The 24601-nt window shown below is 57.7% G+C and overlaps 1 protein-coding gene across 6 annotated transcripts in view; it reads left to right on the top strand.

Moving 5' to 3' along the window:
- RPS6KA2 (ribosomal protein S6 kinase A2) overlaps positions 1-18089 on the top strand; it is a 345870-nt gene extending 327781 nt beyond the window's left edge. For all 6 annotated transcript variants that reach the window (XM_045500255.1, XM_045500257.1, XM_045500259.1 and 3 more), the window contains 7 exons: positions 732-821; positions 2853-3011; positions 4481-4642; positions 7332-7408; positions 9446-9563; positions 13113-13250; positions 14966-18089. In XM_045500255.1, the coding sequence (XP_045356211.1) occupies positions 732-821; positions 2853-3011; positions 4481-4642; positions 7332-7408; positions 9446-9563; positions 13113-13250; positions 14966-15091 (870 nt within the window). In that variant the 3' untranslated portion in view covers positions 15092-18089. The remainder of the gene's footprint in view (positions 1-731; positions 822-2852; positions 3012-4480; positions 4643-7331; positions 7409-9445; positions 9564-13112; positions 13251-14965) is intronic.
- Positions 18090-24601: the final 6512 nt, after the last annotated feature.

Here is a 24601-nt window from a genome sequence, read left to right as displayed (position 1 = left end):
GGCCTGCTTGGGATTCTCTGTCTCTTTCCCTCTCTCTCCACCTCTTCCCCACTCAGACACACTTGTATTCTCTCTCTCTCTCTCTCTCTCAAATAAAAAAAATAGGGGCACTACTCATAACACCTCGTCCTGTCGTCGGAGGCCATCTGTTTTCACGGGTGGAAGGATTTTATCTGCTAGCCTGCAGCGTGGGCTGCAGGTGCTGGGTTGCGGTGGGGGGGACGTTTGCGTGTCTGAGCCACAGCGGCCGATTCAGCGTGCACGCCAGCCCCGTGCCCCCTGGGGAGAGCCATGCACTTGGCCACACTTTGTTGCCAGCGCGTAGCCGCAGAGTAAGGCTAAGAGACGCCCGGCGGCAGCCGGGGGCTCGTTTTGGACGAGCGACTAGCACGGGCCACCCACCCGGAGCCCGCCATCTAGTGGAGAAGCACCTTCCGTTATGTGGTGCCTGAGTGAGCTCCCCGAGCCCACCCCTCTCCACCCGCCCTGCATTAGCTTAAAATTCGCCCCTCTCCACCCGCCCTGCAGTAGCTTAGCATTCGTGTCTGAGGCTCGTGCCTGCTTTTTGTAAGTGTCGCCCTGGTGCTCGTTGGCAGGGAGGATTGCCACGAACATCCAGGCGACGGTAAGGTGTCCCGTGGGCGTGAGCTGGAGGCGAAGGGAAGGCAGAAAGGGTCTGAGCCAGCCCATGCTGCCCGGGAGCCTCACGTCAGGTGCTCTGCTCATTCCAGATCATCGATAAGAGTAAAAGAGACCCCTCGGAAGAGATCGAGATTCTCCTGAGATACGGACAGCATCCGAACATCATCACGCTCAAAGACGTGAGTGAGCTTCACACGGCTGCCGTGTCGCGTGTCGGCGTGTTTCTCTGGGGGTGGCTTTCTCCGCGGTCCAGCCACTGTTCCTGCCCCCGCGAGTGTGTGCCAGCCTCTGCCGCGTGCGCCTCCAGGTCCCTCGGCACCTGCGAGCCCGAGTCCCCGGGACAGCGGGCCCCCTCCCAAATCAGAGAGAGTGCCACGTAAAGGGCGGGATAGCTGGTGCAGACTCTGGGCCGTTCCTGAACGTAGCGGAAACGAGAGCATGGAGTGGACGAGACGGGGCTGGGTCAGATCCGAGACCCCGGATCCGGAGCTCTGGCCCTGGGGCTCCTCCCAGCGTCCTCCACCCCTGCTGGCCTGGGAGAGGGAAGGGAGCAGGGGTCCTCCCCACTGGAAGGACACCACAGAGCCCGGGGCTGCAGGGGTGGGGCCGGAGGGGAGAGGGAGCTTTCACCCGGCCACCTGCACCCTCACACTCCCGAGTGATTCCACTGTCCCCAACCCCAAACCTTAAGATTTTGAGGCCACTTGGAGCTCCCTCCAGGCCCCGTCGGCTCCTGGAGCAGGAGGACTGCAAAATGCCGACCAAATTCTGAGGCAAATGTGAAACAGGCACCCGTGTTGACAAGAGTAGAGTAAACGCCGGCTTTGTCCCTCTGGGTCCCCGTCACCGGGTCCCCGTCGCCTTCACTGCACCGTTCGGGGCTCTCTGCATTTCGGTTTTTATTTATATGTTAAGACCCACAAGCGCAAAGCAGCTAATGTGAAAACCCCCTAAGGTTTCCAAGTCACTTCCACCCTGTTGGGGTGAGAGGTCCCCAGCTGGTGAGACCTTCACAAGCACGTTCTCCAAAGTAGAGCATGTTCTGGGTTCATAAACTGGAAACAAATACACCCAAATTATCTTTACAGCTTGTATTGAGCTCAGAGTCAGGCAAATCGTTTCAGCGATTTGTTCTGGAAACTCGCTGATCTGTGAGCTCAAAAGTGCTCGTCTGTGGGGGATCTGCCCCATTTCCACGAGGCTCTTCTCAATGCCCGGGCACGCCTGTAGGCAGGCTGGTTGTGTCCACACAGGCATGTCACGAAAAGAGCAACGGCGGAGGAGTTTTTGGCTGTTGTGGGGTTTTTTGGTTTTTGTTTTTTTTTTTTTTTTTTTTTTATGTTATTTACCTACTTTGAGAAGGAGAGAGAGCACGAGTAGGGGAGGGGCAGAGAGAGCCAGAGAGAGAATCCGTGCTGTCGGCGCAGAGCCCGACGCGGGGCTCAAACTCACGAACCGTGAGATCACGGCCTGAGCTGAAATCCAGAGTCCGACGTTTCACCGACTGGGCAGCCAGGCACCCCTTGGCCATGGTGTTTCTAAGTTCCTGAGCGTGAAAGTGGTTTGACGAAGCTCTCCTTTTCCGTTGCTTTCGGCCATAAAAGTGCGACTGCCATGCGGTGGGTTCTCTGTGCCTCCCCGCCCCTCCCATTCTGGATTCTGGGGTCTGGCTGCGTCTTGTCTACGGTGCAGCGGGACAGAGGGCCCCTGGGGGCTGCTTGGACATGACCCAGACCTGCTGGGCCAGACCCTGCCTGCTGACGACAACCCTCCCCCCACCCCAAGTGGTGTGCCCAGTAAAGTCTGCAGAGCTCGGCCCCGGAGACCCACAGCAGCACGGTGCTGTCCCCTAATTCCCCAGCAGAGAGGGGAGCGAGACCCCCACGATTCATTTCCACTCAAACCTCGCCCTTGCAAGCTCTTGGCCGCGCTGACTCATTCCCTGCTTTGCGACAGATTATTAAAGCCGGCTTTACCTAAGAACCCCGTCGGGTGTGACTGGAATGGCCATTGGCTCATTTTCACCAGAAGCCTTCTTTTGACACCTGGCGGGTGGGGGGGGTGGGTACTGAGCCCCCAGCCCGTGCACCGGCTTCCGCCCTGTCCAGGGCGGCCCTTCCCCCCACGGCAGGCTGGCTGGCGAGGGGGCGGGGCGGCCGCGGTCCCTGCGTGGGCCCTGAGGTCCATGCGCCCCTGTCTCCGCCTCCCAGGTCTACGACGACGGCAAGTTCGTGTACCTGGTGACGGAGCTGATGCGTGGCGGGGAGCTCCTGGACCGCATCCTGCGACAGCGACACTTCTCGGAGCGGGAGGCCAGCGACGTGCTGTGCATCATCACCAGGACCATGGATTACCTCCACTCGCAGGGGGTGAGCCCGCCGTCCTCCCCGGGAGGGGCCGCGTCAGAGCAGGAACCTCGGATCGGGAGGGAGCTGGGGGGGTGGGGCGACTCGGCTTCCTTCTGCGTCACACCTGCCCCCGCGGGGGCCAAGGTCGAGGCACATGCCGTGTCCCGGGGAGCCAGCCGGAGACATTACGTTTACCTGGACCGGTTATACAGAAAAACGTAGGTGGGCTTGGTAAAGGGGAATTTTGGAGTTTCTGTCACCTGCTCTCAGAACTGAATTCCTGCACCAACACAAAGGAATTCCGCGGGTGAAACGACAGTAAGGGCTAGGTTTCCCGCCGCCTCCCCGTCCTCCACACGCTGCTCTGCGCCCTCCACACCTACAGTCCCGGACAGACCAGGAGGCCAGAGCACAGGAAGGTGAAGTATCTTGCCTGGGGCTGGTCGCACAGAGTGGGGGACAGGGACAGGGTCCCGCCCGGCTCTGGGCTTCCAGACCCCACGCTCGCAGCCCCAGGCTGCCTGGCTGGGGGTGGCCGCGTGGCCCCACGCCTTGCTCCAGCCACCGTCCTCTCGGCCCTTCCTGCGAGGCGGACGGTGCTCCCCCGGCCAGCCCCACACGTGTGGTCGTAAGCGTTTAAAATGCAGCCGCCTCCGAACAGGACGATGCCCTTCTGGGACCACACGGCAGGCCTGTTCGGTGGTCACCCGGAGGTCCGGGAGCAGGGAGCATTTTCCCAGAACCCCAGGGGAGACCCTTCGGACGATGGTTTTTCCAGACTGGCATCTCTTGAATGAGGGGGGTGACGGACCCAGAGTCTCCTGCTCCCCTGCCCTCAGGGTCTCTGTAAACCCAGCTGGCTGCCCGCCTGTGTCCCTTCAGCCTCCCTCCTATACCCCGTGCCTGGGTTTTAACAGGACAGTGCAGCTTCCAGGCCGTGTACAGACACACACGTGTGCTCCCGGTCGGCCTCTGTCCCCTTCAGAAAAATCGCCGTGTGCCCCAGGTAGCTGCTTTGCTCTGAGATGTGATGACAACTTTGGCCGACCCTGTCCCTCGTGCTTGGAGCCCCGCGGCTCCCTCGGCACAGGGGCAGCTGTAGGGCTCCTGCCGATCACCTGGGCCTGTCCGTGGTCACACGTCCCACGTCTGCCTCACTCTATGGTGTGCCTAACCCCTCGCCACGCTGGAGCGTGGTGGGCACACGATAAACACGTACCTGTAGAGGTCTTCTCATCCACATCACCTGAACTCACCGCATGTGATGCTCTCAGCTTAGGTAGCTGCTTATTTACTTACTCACTGAAATATTCATTCGCCACCAAAGAGGTTTCTAGTGGGCCCCCCAATCTGAGCGTCAACGCGAGAGGAAGAGAGGAGGGAACACCCCCCCCCCGCCCCCCGCAGGTCAGCCCCAGTATAAACCCTGGTCTTCTGAACGCATCGCCCCTTCCCTTTCTTGCCCCATCCTGGGCCTGCTGCCTTTCCAGGTTGTTCATCGAGACCTGAAGCCGAGTAACATACTTTACATGGACGAGTCTGGAAACCCTGAGTCCATCCGCATCTGCGATTTCGGGTTCGCCAAGCAGCTTCGAGCTGAGAACGGGCTGTTGATGACACCCTGCTACACGGCAAACTTTGTCGCCCCGGAGGTAAGACCTCCGAGCCCGCGGAGGCGCGCCCTCCCCCACTGCAAAGGGGGATTTTGCTCAAGCACCCTCACCTTACCGTTTTAGTTTCCTGTTTGTCACGCTTTTCATGGTGATGTTCTTATGTAAAATCGGACAGTGCGGTAGACCGTTTGGATCAAACCCGAGTGTTTGCTGGGAGTCGCTGAGACATGATGCGGTCGGACTGTCCTGCCACCCGGAAGGGCGCTAACGGGTCCCCTGTGATCAGAAACCCACCTATAGCTGCACAGACAGAGGGGTGGGGGGGGGGCTGCGTGTCTGTGGGTCTCCTCTGTGCCAGATGCTGCTCCAGACTGTGGCCCACGGCAGACGCCGGCCGGCCGCGGTGGCATGTCACACGAGGCCCGTGGCGACTTGCAGGGGAGGGCTCCTGGCCGGCACCCAGTGGGTCAGATGATCTCAGCAACGGCCTCGGGTACATTTCCACCTTCCCAGGCTCCCGGGGATGGTTTTGTTAGGCTCTGAAGTCACTGATGTGTTCATGAAGACAAACCCAGTTTCTTGCTTTCTAGAAACTTAGCAACAAAACCTGAGAGGCCGGTCGAGCAGGACAGGGCTGGTGGGATGAGGGGTCAGGAAGGAGAACAGGTGCTAGATCTGGATTCTGTGTGGATCCTTCCGGCTGCTGGTGGAGGCAGGCTGGCACCTAGTGGTGGGTCTGCGAGCTGAGAGGTAGCCCCCCCTCCCCGCCCCAGGGTGGTGAGGAAGGCAGGGTGCTGAGTCGAGATACGGCCGGGCACGGAGCCTACACGCGTGGGACACAAGGCCATTTTGGGGTCACCCAGATGCTACCTGGGGCCCCTTTGAAATAATCTGCTTATAAGCCTCTATTGTTGCCTTATCTGATCAGAAATCATATTGATGGTATTGATTTTAGCGATTATAGACCATCTTAAATTGGTCTATTGCTTTACCATCTCCAAAGCATTTTCACCGGTATTTTTTACTTCTATCTTGATACACCGTACCAAGTACACAGGGTGAATACTATTAGCCACACTGGATAGATTAAGAAAAAAACCAGGTTCAGTGGGTTCAAGTGACTTTTGAAGGTCTCCCAGCCAGTGGAGACAGGGCTTGAACGACGAACGTTCGGTTCATTTGCGTGTGCCGGCTGGTTGGCCACCGGCCGCGTTCCCGGCACAGCCCACGGTGTCCGCGTTGCAAACTCGGGAAGACGGGGTCCTTGCCCTCGTGTCGAAGACAATCGGACACAGTCCTCCATGTTCGACGCTAAACCCCGTAATGTACAGTAATCCGTGAGCATTTATGCTGCTTTCCTTACTGTTCTCAACTATAAATCTATCAGAGCATCGTCTTCCACGGAAGTAGGCAATCCTAGGACGCGTGAATTCTTCTGTTTTAACCGTCCCTCAAAAAACTAGACATAGGCTCACCACGCGGTGCGGTCACGCCCGTGCCCAGCGTTTCTGAAAGCAGAGACAAGAGCAGATATTCGCCCACCGGTGTTCTCAGCAGCCCTGTTCACCAAAGGTGGGAGCCAGCCACGTGTCCGTCAGTGGCTGAATGCCTGCACAGAATGTGGCATGTTTTTCAGTGGGTTATGAGCCTTGAACAGGAAGGACACCCCGTGCCACGCCTCAACACGATGAACCTCGAGCACGTTACGTTGTGTGTGATACGCAGCCAGAAGAGCGTAATTACTGTATGATTCCACTTACATGAGGCCCCTAAAGCAGCCAAATCCGCAGAGAAGACCGGAGGAACAGAAGGAGGGTGGGGGCGAGGGCTGGGGGCGGGGCACAGAGAGCCAGTGTGTGATGGGAGTCGGTTGCAATTTTGCAAGAGAAAAGAGTTCTGGAGGTGGATGCTGGGAACGCTTGAGTAACTGAACCGTACTCCTAAAACTGATTAAGATGGAAAATTCTAGGGGCGCCTGGGGGGTTCCGTCCGCTAAGCATCCGACTCCGGCTCAGGTCATGATCTCGAGGTTCGTGGGTTCAAGCCCCGCGTCGGGCTCTGTGCTGACAGCTCGGAGCCCGGAGCCTGCTTCGGATTCTGTGTCTCCCTCCCTCTCTGCCCCTCCCTCACTTGCACTCTGTCTCTCTCTGTCTCAAAAGTAAGTAAACATTAAAAAAAATGCTTCTTAAAAGACGGTAAGTTTTACGCTATGTACGTTTTGCCGTAATGTCTTAAAGTTCCTTTAAAAAGTGTTTCCTGGGGCGCCTGGGTGGTGCAGTCGGTTGAGCGTCCAACTTCAGCCAGGTCACGATCTCGCGGTCCGTGGGTTCGAGCCCCGCATCGGGCTCTGGGCTGATGGCTCAGAGCCTGGAGCCTGCTTCCGATTCTGTGTCTCCCTCTCTCTCTGACCCTCCCCCGTTCATGCTCTGTCTCTCTCTGTCTCAAAAATAAATAAAAACATTAAAAAAAAAATTTTTTTTAAAAAAGTGTTTCCTTTTCAGTCCGTGTGTCAGTGGATCTAGCAAGAACTGTGGTTCCTGTGTGTGCCCTGGTCCTTGGGGAGCCCTACTGCCAGGCACCACGGTTGACTTTGCGTTGATAAACGACAGTTGCCCTGAAGACGTCCCCTGTCCCCCACCTGCCCAGCCCATCATCCCGTCAGAACAGCACGCTGGGAGCTTGAAGTTTCCTCCCCAGTGCTCACCCATCTCCTGCTTTTCCCCTGCAGGTCCTGAAGCGACAAGGCTATGACGCAGCGTGTGACATCTGGAGTCTGGGGACCCTGCTTTACACCATGCTGGCAGGGTAATGCGCGCCTCCCATGGGTGTCAGCACACGACGGCACGCGCACCCGAGCCATCACGAGGCAGAGGTGTCAGGGGCTGTCCCGTCCGGGCCCAGGGTCAGCCCTGCCCCGTGCTCGGGTGGGGACACACACTCGCAGGTCCTGGGTGAACGCTTTCAGGCTTCCTTAGCCCTTTCGGGATAAATAAAGACCAGGGATAAGAAAGTTAGCTTTATGTTTTCTTTACATTTTTTTTTTTTACTGTTTATTTATTTTTGAGAGAGAGAGAGAGAGAGAGAGAGACAGAGCACAGGCAGGGGAGGGGCAGAGAGAGAGGGAGACACAGCACCCGAAGCAGGATCCAGACTCCGAGCTGTCAGCACAGAGCCCGACATGGGGCTCAAACTCACGAACCGCAAGATCATGACCTGAGCCAAAGTCGGACGCTCAACCAACTGAGCCACCCAGACACCCCAAGTTTATTTAAATTCAAAGAGAGAGAGAGAGAGAGAGAGAGAGTGGGGGAGGAGCAGAGAGAGGGGGAGACACAGAATCCAAAGCAGGCTCCGGGCTCCGAGCTGTCAGCACAGAGCCCCACGCGGGTCTTGAAACCATGAACGGTGAGATCCTGACCTTGAGCCGAAGTCGGCCGCTCAGCCGACTGAGCCACCTGGGCGCCCCTGTTTCCTTTCAGATGTATCTCCAGAATTAGGGAACTGAGCACAGAACTCAGCTCATCAGCAAAAATCCCAAGCCTCTGACCACGTGTCCACATTCGCCATTGCACCACACCACCCCCTTAAAAGGTCACACACATCGCCCCTTAAGAACATCCCCTTGAGTTAGGAAGCACCCGTAAACATTCCTGGTCAGACAGCACCTCGAGGCAGGCAGCCAGGTAAAGGCAGGTGACTGATTTGCGTGGCCACCGGACGACACGCCTGCCATCACGGAAGGAGGGTCGGGTCCGCCACGCCCCTTCCGATCCGGGGTCTGCCCTCGCCAGCTCTGCTTCTGGGCTGGGCTCCTTCCTCTACTGGCCTCACTCCCCTCACTTTTAAATGAAAAAGAAGGCACTGTGTGACACCTTAGGACTCCAGCCTTAAAGGTCTAGGACCCTACGAATCCAGAGTGGGATTGCTCTGTGATTTTCTGATACTCGCGTTGTGTGTACGTAAATCTCAGACCGCAAACTTGGCCACTAAGACCAAGTGTCATGAGATTCACGCAGAATTCCTTTTCCAGGAAGGCATTTCTTGGCATGCCCCGGTCTATGGTGGGAGGTGATATGATAACACAACGCGGCAAGTGCCGACGCATTGTGTAGTGTCTGTGTGGGTCCCCATGAGTGTATTTTCCTGCCTATTTGCAATCGAGTCTTAAGAAATTGGGGCGCCTGGGTGGCTCAGTCGGTTGGGCGTCCGACTTCGGCTCAGGTCATGATCTCGCCCTCCGTGAGTTCGAGCCCCATGTCGGGCTCTGTGCTGACAGCTCGGAGCCTGGAGCCTGCTTCGGACTCTGTGTGTGTGTCTCTCTCTCTGCCTGTATCCCACTCACGCTCAGTCTCTCTCTCAAAAATAAATAAACATTAAAATTCTTTAAAAAAAAAAAAAAAAGATTCTCTCTCCCTCACTCTATCTCTCCCCACTCACTCTCTCTCTCTGTCTTTCAAAACACAATTTGTTTGAGAACTGGAATTGGTAATAGACCAACCATGGGTCTCTCAGACTTCAAATCTCAGGCTCTCTGCCACGGTCTCAACAAGTGACCGGACAAACCACCCTAACACAGTGTCCCCAGGGGTCCAGAAACGGTCCAGGGAGCTCGTGCTGGGGTCCACAGGGTTTTCTGCACTTGCCTTATTGACCTACAGCACTGGCCAAGTACGGAAGAGGGACGTAGCGTAAGAAATAAGTAACGCTTTCCCCTGATTCTGGATTTGGAGCACGGCGGCAAAGAAAGCTGTTCTCAACAAGGCAGGGGCAACATCGAGCTGTGAACTTCACCGCAGGTTGTACAGCAGAGGTTCATTTTACCTGAATTCTCTCGTTGCACAGATTTACCCCTTTTGCAAACGGCCCCGATGACACTCCCGAGGAGATTTTGGCGAGGATCGGCAGTGGGAAATACGCCCTTTCTGGGGGGAACTGGGACTCCGTCTCTGATGCGGCAAAGGTGAGTGCTCCCCAGCGCTCTCGCTGCTTGGGGTGGGGACTCTAGTGACCGCTCCGTTTGCGAGGAAGCTAGGGGAGACCCTTCACAGAAATAACACATGTGTTTTATCTCGTACATTTTTTTTTTTAGCTTCTCAGTTGAAAAATTCTTTTTCGCAAAGCTTCTCGCGTGTCCCACAGTCTTGGTGCCCTGGGGTTCTCCAGAGAAATAGAATCCATTGGGTTCCATGTGGACAGGCAGATACAGATTCTATGGAACTCATTGGATTCTGTGTGGATAGGCAGATACGGAGATAGATTTATTCTTAAGATCAGTTCATGTGACTGTGGAAGTGACATGTGATAAGTCTACAATCTACAGAGTCAGCAGACTGCAGACTCAGGGAAGAGCTGGTCTCGTAGCTCGAGGGCAAAGCCCTTCTGCTGGCTGACTTCCCTTTTCCTAGGGGAACCTTTTTAATCTTCAGGGTTTCCCCTGATTGGATGAGGCCCACCAACACCATGAAGGGTCATTACTACGAGCTGACAGATTTCAGTGTCGGTCTCGTCTAAGTAAGACTTTCACAGCATCATGTAGACTGGTGTTCGGCCAAACACCGGGGACCGTGGCTTAGACAAGTTGACCCATAAAATTAACCCTCACACTTCTGGTGATGTCGTGAAATGGCGGCCCTGAATGATCACAGACTGATCAAGGACAACTCTGGGACAGAGATGTGTTTCTGTTGTTTTCAAACACTTCGCACCGGGGCTTCTCGGTAGCCTCGCCATTTGGGACCAGCCTTGTTTAAAGAAACGTCAGACTTCATCTTTTTCAGTTGAGATCATCATCTCCTGTCTAATTAAATAGTAAATGATCACCTGACCACTAGTAAGAAGGAGTATCGACTTTCCGTTTCCTGTGTTACTGTGAAATGGGTAGACGATCTAGGGTTCTGATTTCAGTGCTGCCATCATTGTCACTGTGTGACCTCGTACGGAGATGGCGGAGGGGATGGCGGAGATGGTGGAAATGATGGCGATGATGGTGGGGGTGATGATGGAGAAGGTGATGGAGTAGATGGCGGAGGGGATGGGGAAGATGGTGAAGTCGGTAGAAGAGATGATTGTGGAAGTGCTGACAGAGGTCACGGCGGAGGTGACGGCAGGGGTCATGGCGGAGGTGACGGCAGGGGTCATGGCGGAGGTGACGGCAGGGGTCATGGCGGAGCGGAGGTGACGGCAGAGGTCATGGCGGAGGTGACGGCAGGGGTCATGGCGGAGGTGACGGCAGGGGTCATGGCGGAGCGGAGGTGACGGCAGAGGTCATGGCGGAGGTGACGGCAGGGGTCATGGCGGAGGTGACGGCAGGGGTCATGGCGGAGGTGACGGCAGGGGTCATGGCGGAGCAGAGGTGACGGCAGAGGTCATGGCGGAGGTGACGGCAGGGGTCATGGCGGAGGTGACGGCAGGGGTCATGGCTGAGGTGATGGCAGAGGTCATGGCGGAGGTGATGGCAGAGGAGACAGCAGCTGGTGTCTGGTGAGCACATCCCTTGTGTCAGACCCTGCCGCTCCCACTGCTCCCTTCCATCCACTCTGTCTCAAATGAGTATAGGAATCGTCTAGTCTGGTGGTCCCCAAAGTAGGCCAGCACTCGGGTGCTGGGGGTTCCTTTGTGAGGTGATCTTGGAGGCAAGAGTGGGAGGCAGGGAGAAGGTGTCAGGAAAGGAGTCAAGTCAAGTGCAGGATCAAGTCAAGCACCAAGATGGCAGGCAGAGGGCTTCACCGCCTCCCAGGACCTTGACGATTTCCTCCTGGCCCTTCACCGCCGTGTCTTCTACCTCATCTGGCCCCGTGCCTTTTCCCCTCGGTGTTCACCGTACGTACCACAAACCTCCAATCTTCCCCAAAACAGACACAGCCCGTGGATTTGTCTGTTGTTACTTTACCCGCATCCTGCACGTACCACGTAGAAAGGTATTATTTACTAGGAGATCTTGAGCGAATAAATAAAGGTCTCTCTGCTTCCATTTTTACACTTGGAAACGGGAACAATAATATTTCCAGAACGTATTTCTTGCAAGAAGTTACTAAGATTAATGTTATCAAATACTAAAAGGCATGGGATTTCTCTATAGAAAGAAAGGATTTTGTATTAGTCTATGGTATTCCTCCTTCCTGGTTTATGACCAGATCTCCCGTTGAGTGCTTCAACGTGGCGGTATGCATGTGCACCGATTCATGTGTGTCACTGAGAAATGTCACGGCGATACCAGAGGAAGACAAGTAGGCTAGCAGAAGAGCATGGATTCTCATCATGGCTCTTCCTTGGACGATTGTCCAATGGCTACAAATGTCGACACCTTCATCCGCAAAACAGGGAAAGTAATATTTGCCCTCCTTCCCCCAAGGCCAGTCCCGATGACTCTTGAGAACAGGTGCGTCGAGCACGTGAAGACAGTCTCATGAACGCTATGCAGAGACCGATCACAGCCGTAACTGTGTGTGCACACGTGTACGTGTATTGCGATGTGTGGCATAAACGGGAGCTTTGTCTTTAAGCTACTTGGAGGACTTTTTATTGTTATTACCTTACAGTCAAATAAGAAAATTACGTCTGGGGGCGCCTGGGAGGCTCAGTCGGTTGAGCGTCCGGCTTCGGCTCAGGTCATGATCTCATGGTTCATGGGTTCGAGCCCCACGTCGGGCTCTGTACTGACAGCTCGGAGCCTGGAGCCTGCTTCGGATTCTGTGTTTCCCTCTCTCTCTGCCCCTCCCCCACTCGTGCTCTGTCTCTCAAAAATAAACAAACATTAAAAAAAGAAAAAGGAAAAAAAGAAGAAAAAACTACCTCTGTTGGACATTGTTAGCCCGTCGGACACATGTAATGGCTACAGATTGTCAATTCCATGGCTGGTGATTATTTATAGCAAATGTTTATGGATAGTTATACTTAAATGTAACTACACCCATTGTTCTCTTTTTAACGTTTATTTATTTTTGAGGGAGAGAGAGTGCAAGCAGGGGAGGGGTAGAGAGAGAGGGAGACACAGAATCGGAAACAGGCTCCAGGCTCTGAGCTGTCAGCACAGAGCCCGACACGGGGCTCAAACTCAGGAACCTTGAGATTATGACCTGAGCCGAAGTCAGACGTTTAGCCAACTGAGCCACCCAGGCGCCCCTGCATCCAGTGTTATAACTGGTTTAAATCTGTGAGACAATCATTATTTTCGCTTCTCCCTTTGGAAGGATATCATTTTGACTAAAAGACCATTTCGTTACATTATATGCACCATTTAACATTTCCACGTTTGAGTTCTCTTCGGATGTAAAATCTTTAATCCGCTATAAGCCTGGAATGAGCCACCAAGTTGATGATAATTAAGATATAAAAATCACTCACATACTTTAAAAGCTGAACGTGAACACGTGACCCCAAAATGCTAAGAATCGGCCGGAACAACGGTGAGGTTTTGCCGTGAGAGGAAACAAAGGAATTTTACTCGGGAGCCTGCTTGAATCAGCTTCGATCATCCTCCCTTTCCCCTCCCTGTGATCTGCCCTTACAGGATGTCGTATCCAAGATGCTCCACGTGGACCCTCATCAGCGCCTGACGGCAGTTCAAGTTCTCAAACACCCATGGATCGTGAACAGAGAGTACCTGTCCCAAAACCAGCTCAGCAGACAGGACGCCCACCTGGTGAAGGTACCAACAAATGGTCAGGGGGGCACAACGGTGGGGTGGGGAACACAGAGGCGTGGCCCTGAGACCTCCCAGTTCACCCGAAGAAATCACAGTGTGGGGGCCAGGTGGGGAACCGATCACAGGCGCAGCACGTATCCCTCATCTCTTATTCCACACGTTTCTTCACCGACGAGCCACCACATGCAAAGCTCTGAATAAGCTACCACGTCTGTGAACAACCCCGAACAGCTTCATTGTGTGTGTGTGTGTGTGTGTGTGTGTGTGTGCACGCACCCGTGTGCATATGAGACAGAGACGGAGAGAAAGTGGGAGAGAGCCAGACAGACAGACAAATGGGGTGGAGAGTGGGAGAGAAGGAGGGAGAGAGGGAGGTGGATGGAGTCTTACATCTGTACGCATTCAAGGTTCCAAAGCCCTTCATTCTAATGATTTTTTTAATGTTTATTTATTTTGGCGGTGGGGGTGGGGGGTGGGAGCCCACAAGCAGGGGAGGGGCGGAGAGAGAGAGAGAATCCCCAACAGGCTCCACACTGCCAGCACGGAGCCCAAGGTGGGGCTCGATCCCACAGAGCATGACATCACGAGCCGAGATCAAGAGTCGGTCGCTTAACCGACCGAGCCACCCGGGCGCCCCAGCCCTCAATTCCGGATCAGAGGCCTGCAGACTTGTCTGTAGAGGCCCAGACTGTGAACATTTGAGGCTTTTCGAGTCAGGTGTCTCTGTCACTACGCCTCGGATGTCCTGCCGTAGCAGGTGGATGGATGCAGTTGTGTTTCAGTAGAAGTTTATCTACAAGAGCGGGGGCCCTGGGCTGGGCCCCAACGCGGTCGTCTGCTGACCCCGCCGTTCACCACAACTGCTTCCCTCGGCTTCCTGGGACGTGCCCCACAGCACACGCCACGTGGAGTCTGGCTGCGCCCCCTAGGCGAGCGCGTCCCGACGCCCGCGAAAGAGACACAAGGCTGTGGAGGGAACACCGTCAGCATGCGGCCAGCAGCAGTGAGAGTGTCCCCCCAGGGATCAAAGGGTTTTAGCGGACAGAATAGCTGCTCCTCTAACTCGTGTCCCTCCGTCGACCCTTGCCATCCGGCGATCCCAGCCTTGGTTCTCCTGACCTTCCGGTAAACTGTTCTGATGGAAGCCACGTGTCATTGCACGTAACCATGGCAAGGCAGTGGCTTCTGGCCACCTGGGTCGTGATTCACCCGCACCCCGCTGGGCAAACCAGATAGACTGGGGGGCATCCAGAGGACCGGTGGGAGGGGTGGTCTACACCGCAGGAACGAGCAGGTTCTGCCTCACGTGCTGGGCAGCGGCTGCCTGGAGCTTCTTGGGAAGGACTGGGGCCACGCCACGGCCAGACGTCAGGGTCAGCCCTTTCGGGTCTCCCAAAGTCCTGCTGGTGTGGCAACGTACCACGGCACGGGGCCTGGGACCCCATCCTGGGGTTCCGTGGGCGTCCGGAATACCCCAGGTCACAGGCCACAGGCCTAGTTCGGGACTGGCGCGGGGCGGTGGACAGACGCGTTATTCACGAAGCCCCCGTGCACGTGGACCCTGCAGTGAGCACGTCACGCGCCGCGCTCCGGGGTCCGGCAGGAAGGGCGTCCGCGCCGCCGTGCGCGCGCAGACGAGGGCTCAGCGAGGCCGGGGGTCGGGCCCCCTCGGGAGTGGGCGGGCAGCGGGTCACCGGCCTCTTCCTTTCGCTTTGCAGGGGGCTATGGCCGCCACCTACTTTGCCCTGAACCGAACCCCGCAGGCGCCGCGGCTGGAGCCCGTGCTGTCGTCCAGCCTGGCGCAGCGCAGGGGCATGAAGAGACTCACGTCCACGAGGCTGTAGTACCCGCAGGCTCTGCAGAGCGTCCTCGGGCTCGCGGGCAGCGGCCTGGGCCCCCGCCACGGGCGCCACGGAGTGACCACCGCCCGGCCACGGGCCCGGGCGCCTCCGCTCATTCCACGTTCTCTCGCTCCGCCTGGATGGGATCCGGCCCCGGGACCTCCCACCGCCTCCGGCCTCCCGCCTCCTCCCCCCGAGCAAAGCCAGACCGACTTGTGTCACCGCTCACCGCTCTGCTGATCGCCCGTAGGGCCCTTCGGACTCTGGAGGTCTTTTCCGATCGTGGCTTAGATCGAGAGACAGAGATTTTTGCCAGTTACAGAGCCAGCGACTTGGCCAGACCCGGACACCGGCGTCCTCGTTACTGGCCCGGGAGGGTGCGCTGGCTGGTTCGGCCGTTGCCGGAAGGACGGGGTCGGCACGTGGCACCCAAGACTAGGCGCCGGGTCCCCTCCACATGATCCAAAGAGCCCTTGTCCCATCTCCCCCTCATCTCTGACTGAGGTGTTGGCTGTTCTCTCCCGGGTCGCAGACCCGAAAGCGGGGGGGAGCCCGGCCCGGAACCAGTGAGCAGCATCCTTGCCTCGGAAGCCTCTTTTCACAAGAACAGCACGTCCTTGGGGAGGAGCCAGCTGCAGCCTGTGCCCCCACACACACACCGGGCCCGTGTCCTTGTTCCCCCCGTGGCTGGATGGCTGGCGGGGGCTGCAGGGCCAGGGTCCGCGCTCCCTCCCGGAGATTCGGAGACAGAGCTCTAGGCCCGAGAGCCGGCCACGGCCCTCTGTCAGCCCCCCCGTGCTCTCCCAAAGCACCGGTTTCTCTGTCTGCTTTCCTCTCTCTGGCCCACGGGAGACCCCCTCCCCTCCCGGGGCGCCGGCAACCCTGAGCTGGAGGGAGGGAGCCAGAGGGGAGCCCGGAGGCCAGGCCACCACGCGGGGGCCTGGAGGGGAGCGGAAGGAGGCATTTCCAGGGCAACTGTGCACTTTGTGGAAGCTGTGCTTTTGTGTTGCATTTGTGTTTCTGTTCTTCGGTGACGTCTTATGTTTCCCTTGGGGTGCGTGCGCGGGGCTGGGCGCTCCTTGTTCAGGAAGGCCAGGACGGGCTGGACGCCACTGCCCAGGCGGAGGGGGAGCGTGTGCGCCCGGGCCGGCCGTGACTCCCCGCGGCCCTGGCAGGGTGCGGGGCGCCGGTGGCCCTCAGGCAGGTCTCGCCGAGAAGGCGTGTTTCCTAGTTCCCTTCCTCCCCATCTCCGCTAACTACCCAACAAGAGCCACATGTCGCCTCTGGGCACGACCCCTTACCTTCTCCAGTTGTTTTCAGACCCTCACAGGTAAACCTACAGCTTCCGTTATTCCACGAGCCCTATCCTTCCCTCAGACACCACACGACATAAAGGGTGGGGACAGGTTCACCCGTCTGTTTCGCACCAAGCCTCACTAGGCACCTCTCGTGTTTCCCAAGAGAAAATGCTTTTCCCCGAGGCTAGAAAGACTTGATCCTCAACCGTTTCGTGTTAGGTCTGGATTCTTGTATCGACTGTTAGAAACTTAGGAAAAACTGGACAGCCCTTAGGTCACAGGTTTGACCTCCTGGGTACCAACCGAGGTCGTCACGCCTTCTGTCCGCCACACGAGGTTTGCTGGCTCACTGGTTTGCTCACCGAAGGCCAATGCGCGAGGGACGCAGGCCCGAGGGGGGTGGCCCGTGTGTGCTTCCCAGGCTCCCCCGCCCCTGCCTGTCATCCCCTTCAGGGCCACCGTGCACACAGCCCCACATCCTCACTCTGAGAGCCGCAGAGGGACCCCGAGACTCACCTCGCCCAAGCCGTGCCCTGAGCGGAGACCCCAGGGCCCCCCCTGCTCACCCCCGTTACTTGAATGTCCGCCAAATACCTCTGCTTTCTCAGCTTCTCCAGAACGAGGCGATCCTTGAAACCGTCCGACAGAAAGTCAGCCTGGAGAAGTCACTATTTTCAGCTTCACGTCAGAGTCTTGAGCGGAACAGCCAGTGGCCGTGCTTTATAAGCAGCGGTCGTGTGTGAAGGAAGGTATCATATCTAGTTCTCCCTGTGCGGTTCACCCCCCGCCCCCGCCCGTCATGCGTGGCTCCGTGGGCTTCGCACACGTGGTGAGATCACACAGAACGAAATAGCTGCCCCCCCTGCCCCCAATATGTAGAATCACAGCCCCTCTGGATCCCAAAACCACAGACTTTGTCATCAGAAAACCTACCCGGCCACTGCGGTCCCTCCGGGGTGCCCACTGTGGTTCCGTCCCACCTGGAGATCCCCCCCCCCATTTGACAGAAACACCTGACTCACCACCCCCACCCGCCCCCACCACGAGGGCTCTGCCAGATGCCACCCCAAGTCAGATTCGGGCAGGAGTGAGATCTCACCTGTATCCTTAGGTCAGATTGTCCGTGACCTCAGTGTGTGTGTGTGTGTGTGTGTGTGTGTGTGTGTGTGTGTGTGCGCGCGCGCGCACTTGGAGGACTGTCCGGCGTTTGAAGTGACCACAGTGCTTCCTGTTAGCCAGTATTGTTGATTAAATGGTGTTCTTCCTGAAGCCGCACGTTGGGATTTTTGCCTCACGCTTTTGACTGGGTCTCTCCAGGACACGAGGAACTTGATTTGCACTCTGTTTTTCTTTCCAAACGGCTCTGTGGCCTTTCGCCTCTCCAAGAGTCCTTAAAGTTCTAGAACGGAAGAGGACACCGCAGGGGCCCGGGCGGTGCACCCCGCGTGGCCTCGCAGAGCCCGGGGGTCACCTGGGAGACAGGAGCTCAGCACCGCTGCAGGTCGCCTCCGCGGAGCACGCTTCCCACCCAGCCCCCGACTCGCACTTTGTTTACAAGCCCGCGACCGTGCGTACAGGTCATTCCCGTGTTCACGCTTTGTATTTTATGTTGGAGATGGGCGGCCACTATACAGATATTTATTACGCTTTCCAGACTTTCTGAATAGATTTTTTTGAATAAACATGAGTTTTATGAAGTGTAATATTTTCCTAGCAGAGCGGTAATTTGGGGACTGTCTGTGTCGTTGCCAATTATCGTCGGCGGATACGCTTCTCACCCCTGCTGCCCCCTCGCTCTGTCCCGGCTGCGGCCCCTGCGGCTGGAAGGTGGCTTCCCCTTGCGGGGGGCGGGACAGGATGGCCGTCCGGGCCGCGTGGAGAGCTGGTGGGGGGCACGCAGGTGCCTCTGCGTGCGCGTGCGGCTTGTGTGTGAGCACGTGCGCTGTGTGGTGTGTGTGTGTGCACGTGTGCCCGAGTGGCTTGTGTGCTTACGTGTGCCTTGTATAAGTGCGTGCGTGCACTCCACACGGAACCTGGCCGCGTGATGGGGCGGTGCCGGCCGGACACGTGGACGGCTGTGTGGCCGGCGAGGCAGGTGGCGCAGGGGGGTGGGGGCTGCCGGGGTGTCCCCGCTGTCCCCGTTCTCTGCACAGCCACCCGGCCTCCTCCCGCCTGTCCTTGACGCACAAGCAAAACAAGAAGCTAGGCTCTTGTCCGCCGCTCTCCGACCTAATTTCTTCTTCCCGTTTGGTCCATTGCTGAGCGGCCCGTGTCCGCAAGCGAGACGCGCACACACGCGGACGTCCACAGCTTTCTGCCGCCACTTCCGAGGTGCCTCCCCAGCAGCACCAGGAACTCTTCCCGGAACCCTCAGGCTCTCTGCGCAGGCAGGAGTGTTGAGCCGGCCCAGGGGTTCCAGAGCCCACGGGAAACGCATGAACATTCTGCCTCCTGCTACGCCGGGGGGGGGCCACCATATGCCCGCACCCCCTCCCCCGTCACTGACCCCGTGGCACAGACCTGGTGGTGTGAAATAGCCTTCCCTCCGAGCTGAGGTTACAGCTCCAGAGGTGAGAAGTCCCGGGTGGGTCCTGGGGCCAAAGTCAAGGTGGGGGGAGGACTGCGTTTGGGGGGGCTTCGGGAACAGTCAGAGCCCTGCCTTTCCCGGGCCCCCGCGTTCTTGGGCCCCTGGCTCTTCCCCCGTCCACAGAGCCAGCCCCAGGGGGCTGAGGCCCGTGTGTTCCCCTCACCCACCCCCACCTCCACTTTTGACGACACTTGGCGACCTCAGCACACGTGGATACTCGCGGATACTCTCCCTGTTTCAGGGTCAGCTGATTAGCACCTGCCACACTCACGGGTCCTGGGGACCAGGACACGACATCTCCTGAGGGCCCATTATCCTGTCCACCACATCACACAGAGCGAGAGTCCCTGTTGCCGTCTTCAGTCTGCGTGTTTGTCTGGGTGCGAAGGTAGGATGTCAAGAACGGTGACGTTTTGGAGGCTTTGGGGACGAGTCAGCCCGGCACGGTCTCGGGTGTGTGGATGAAGGCCCGAGACTCGGGGTCAGAGCCCGCAGCAAACGGCGTGGCCCCAGGCCCACGCCCTTCCCCCTTGCCCTCGGGTCCCCCCGTGGCGACGGAGAATGGCACACACGATGGGCTGGCTAGGTCACAGCTGGGCACCCGCACCTGAGAAACCCCAGTCAATAAGGGCTGGCCGCCCTTGGACCCTGGGGGGCCCCTGGCGCTGTCCTCCAGGCAAGCGTCCTTGAGAAAACCGTCCAGTGACGGCTCACACACGCACAGGGACACAAGACCCACGGGGACTCACCTCCCAACAGTAGCGGCTCTGTGTCTGCTGTCCCCGAGTGTCACCCAAGGACTTGCAGATACCTTTCATGTGGCATACTGTGCATTTGTTCTCAGACTCAGCTGGTCCCTTGTCCTAAGGGACACCGACCCAGGCTGCGACCAAGAGGCTGAGGCCACGTGTCGTAAAGGAGGCTTAGGCCTGGCTCTTGGCTTGCCAAGGCTCGGCCCGGCAGACTCCGACATTTCATCTGGCCTGTGACCTCCTAGGTAAAAGGAGCACACTTTGTTTGCAAAGGCGGATCCCAGAGTCTGAGGCCCACAGCAGGTGCAGGTGTGCCCCCCCCCCCCCCGCCCCGGGCGGTGTGCACGCGTCCTGCGTCCCCCCACCTGGGCTTGCTCAGCCTCGCCCGGGACCAGGACACCTGCCTTCACGCGAGTTCAACCTCATCTGTTGTTGCCAGTTTGTCAGCGTTTCTACCCAGAGTGAAGTGATGTCGTAAACGCTGCATGAAAAATCAGACCGAATGAGACGATCCCTCGAGGCAGGGATTCAGTAATTCAAAAACCACTTCCTGAGCCCGGACCACCGCCTCTCACTGTCCCCGGAGCTAGAGATGTGGCAGCAGCAAAGCAGCACCCCCCGCCCCCCGACGCCCGCCCCGGGAAGGCAATCCCCTCGCAGAGGGAGAAAGAAAACAGCAGTATCTAAGATACGCAGCAGGCTCCCAGCACGACCGCTGAGAAGGGAAGCCGAGTGGAGTGAGGGGGTTACTGCCCGAGTTAGGAAGGGGATTCACAGCGTAAATCTATCCTCAAGCTTCCCCAGCTCCTCTCAGCCACAGATGTTACCAGCCTGTGAGGCACAGCTATGAACTTTGTAGTTTAGTTAATGCATTCCCTGTGCGTGGCGATAAATTCAGGATCTAAAATCAAAAGCATTCATCCATGACGTCTGTCCAATCCGGGTATATGTTTGTCACTTTACCGTGATGAGGAAAAAACGGCCAATAAGGGGCGCCTGGGGGGGCTCAGCCGGTTAAGCGTCCGACTTCAGCTCGGGTCATGACCTCATGGTTCAGGGGTTCGAGCCCCACGTCGGGCTCTGTGCTGACAGCTCACCTGAAGACCTTGAGAGCACAGACCAAGGTTTCCCAAAGAAGAGGGAATTCTCCTCAAGACTGCAACATGGAGACCCTGCCCGAGTCTCTGACCATCAGACTCAGACCATGACATCGCCTCTTACCTGAGTCTCCAGCCTGCTGGCTCGCTCTATGTACGTCAGGTTTGCTAGTCCCCAGGATGGCGTGAGCCAGTTCCTTAAAATAAATGGCTCTCCCTCTCAATAGATAGATAGATGATAGATAGATTGATGATAAATAGATAAATAGATAGATAGATAATAGATAGACGATAGAATAGATAGTAGATTGATAGATGATAGATAGATGATAGAAGATAGGTAGATGATAAATATAGATAGAGGATAGATATAAATGATAGTAGATAGATGATAGATATATACATAGTAGATATAGATAAATGGTAGATAAATAGATGATAGATATAGAGGAATACCTATGTAGCTAAAGATAGAAATATATCTCCTACTGTCTCTGTTTCCCGGAAAACTGATTCAGTAAGACTGTGTTTCCCTTGGAGAAAATGAAGAGGCAAAGCTGGCTGTCACCTGGGCCCGATACAGTCACACCAAGTCATATGCACGCCATCAGATCCGCAGCAGGGGCCCAGGCAGCTCCCTCATTGTAAAGGACCTCAGACCTGCTTTCATTGTAGCCATGTGTATCCAATCATCTGGCTCAACTACTTCCTGCCGAACGTTGTAGGCAAGCGCGAGTGCAATGCTGGTCCCAAGTGTTTCTCGGCATCATCAGGGCCTGTCCAGCCAACCAAATTCTGCCCCCTCCTTCACGTGCCAGCTCAGGTAAAACCTTCTCTGGACCCTGTCGCTACTCAGAGTCCCTACCACAGCGAGGAAGACGTTGCAAGGAATTCAGCTTGGGTGCATCCTTCTACCCCTGCCTGGGACACCGCTGAGGGTATGTTCTCCCTTCCTTCCTTTCTTTTCAAAGTTATTTATTTATTTTTGAGAGAGAGAGAGAGAGAGAGAGAGAGAGAGAGCGCATGTGCACCTGAGCAGGGGAGGGGCAGAGAGGGAGAGAGCTCACGACTTGAGCGGAAACCAAGAGTCAGTGGGACGCTTTACCTGCTGAGCCCCCCAGGCGCCCCATGGGCTGTGTTCTTTCTATTCTGAGCCCAGCACAGCGCCTGGCAGAAAAAAGTATTTGCAAATGAACAACTAGACCAGGTATGGAGCTGCGGGGCATAGGACATTCTAAATAGGGCCTGGCGTCCTCAGGTGGGTTAGGTGGCCTCATTGAGGGCGGCGGGTGGATGACATTAGCTCATTTCTTCTTCCCAAAGCTTCGCTGCTGCGCCCAGCACAGGGCACCTGCCAAAGGGGTGCTCGCGGTTGGCACAGACCGCCACCAGAGGGCGCAGGGCAGCTCCCTCCAGACCCAAACTTGGCTCTCCTCCTGGATCCCTGCACTCACCTGAACGCACTGCACAGCATTTCCTAGGGATGAAGCTGGGATCCTTTGATCCGAAGCCTCTCTCCCACCCCCCACGTCCCGACAGGTCACATGCATGGCGCCTGAGTCTGCACGGCCCTGGGCCACGGAGGTCACCTCCGGACACTGCAGCTCAGAGCTCTGTCCGAAGACGCAGCACCCCCCACCCCCACCCCGCCCCGTGACCTTGGCCAGTACGACGTCCTCGGCGGTCTCCAGCCTGACGCACCCGAACTTTAGGCTGTGCTGCCCAGCGGCCACGAGCCCACATGGGGCTATTAATGCTTAAACTTGACATACAGTTCAGCTTCAGTTCTGTGGCCACAGTGGTCACGTTTCAAGTGTCCCACAGCCGCGTGAGGCTAGGGCTCCCGTGTTGGACAGCAGAGACTCTAGAACATTCCCTTAATCGCAGACTATTCTAGTGTGCCGATCGGCAGTCTTAGTTACAGACAAGAGAATCCGCTCCAGCCGGCGTAAGCAGGAAGAGAGTTATTCAAGCGTATTGGGTAACTTGAGCCCGCGGCCGAGCAGGCCTGGAAAGCTGCGTGGCCAGAGACCGCGAAACCAGAGACAGTGTCCTGGCAGCATTGGGGGGGGGAGGTGCTGGCAGAAACACCCTGCCCCCCCCCCCGCCCGCGCACCTGCCCCTGCCCCTCCCCAGGCCCCCGCCCACGCACTGCACCCGTCCCTGCCCCCACCACCTTCCCCCTGCCCTCGCAACCGCACCTGCCCCTCCCCCAGCCCCCTGCACCCGCCCACGCACCCAGAACCTGCCCCTGCCCCCACCACCTGGCCCTCCCCCTGCCCCCACCCTGTCCCTCGCCCCCGCTCCCTGTCCTCCCCACCCCCGCACCTGCCCCCTGCCCCCACCCTGTCCCTCGCCCCAGCTCCCTGTCCTCCCCACCCCGCACCTGCCCCTGCTCCCACACCTACACCCGCACCCACACCCACTCCCTGTCCTCCCCGCACCCGCCACCTGCATCCCAGCTTCGCCTGCCAGGGACCGCAGGCTGGATCGCCCCAGACAAAACTCCCTCCGCCCCCCGCCTCGCGAGGACGACGCCTTTCCACCTGGCTCCCAGACTTCCAGATATCTGCAGCACAAGAAAGCCGATCCGCCACGCCGTCCACACTGCAGCCGGCGGCCACCGCACGTGCTACAGCCCTTCTCCCTGTGCTGGGAGCAGCAGTGACAGCAGACGCATGCCCGCCTCTCAGGCAACGACCCTTTGTAAATGATGGGGGCGCAACGCGCCCCCCGCCCAGGAGAGAAAACCCAGACAGGCCTCAGCCCATCAGCTCCGCTGCCGGTGACCCTTACCGTCCGGCCCGTCCAGGGCCAAAGCCCAAAACGGAGGAGCCACGGGGTGCCACCCACGGCCAACTACAGAAACGGGGGACCCCGGGGAGGGGCGGGGGGAGGAAATGGGTTATGGTAAAGCCCAGGAAGAAGTTGTGGGTACTCACCGTTCAACTGTGTCCCCTCCAGACAAGGTCCTCAGCCCACGGAGGACCATGCGAGCTCAGTCCAGTTAAGGTGGCGTCGCTGGGTGGGCCCTCGTCCCGTATGACTTTCCCTGGAGGAAGGGGGGTCCACGCCAGGCACCAAGGCCTCCACAGCAACCAAGCCTGCTCACTCCTTGGCTTTGGACCTCCAGCCTCCAGAAGTGAGACAGAGAAGTTTCTGTTGTTTAAGCCCCCCGTGTGGTGGTATGTCACCGCGGCCCGAGTGCACAGACACGGCCACCGTAGCTGTCACAGCAGAAGCTGGTGGCAGCCCCAGCCGCCTCCCCCAGGTCCGATTCCATGTACCTTTCCCCCCAACCGGGGTGTGAGCTGCCTGGGACCTTCTGTCTCGTGTTCACCTTGTTGTGCACCTGGGGGGCTGGGCCTTTGTCACCAGCGAGCAGGGAGCCACCTCCTCACCCCCCCCCCACCCCCAGGGTAGCAAGAGCCCCGGGGCCCTTGTTCACCAGCTGAGATCACCGGAAGGTGACGCCTGGGGTCTGTGGGTTACGCGAGGCATCTGACGGGTCAGTTGGAGCATTTGTGTCGCCTGCGGAAGCATCCTTCCGCAGAGCCCAAGAGCACAGAGAGAGGAAGGAAATGCTTTCCTGGTGAGTCCCCGGCCGCCAAGGGAGGGAGTTCTGCTGGCTGCTGGCACCTACCTCCCACAATCTCCAGTCCAACAAGGGCAGAAAAGCCCCTCACTGCAGGGCCAGTGTCGGCTGCCCAGGCCAGGACATCCCCCCCACCCCGGTCCCCCGGTGCCGTGACCGTCCCTCAATCGCCCACACCGCTATC

Source organism: Leopardus geoffroyi, chromosome B2 (assembly GCF_018350155.1).
Source record: "Leopardus geoffroyi isolate Oge1 chromosome B2, O.geoffroyi_Oge1_pat1.0, whole genome shotgun sequence".
Lineage (NCBI taxonomy): Eukaryota > Metazoa > Chordata > Mammalia > Carnivora > Felidae > Leopardus > Leopardus geoffroyi.
Note: the sequence above shows the minus strand (reverse complement) of the source record. Positions and strands in the feature narration are given on the sequence as shown.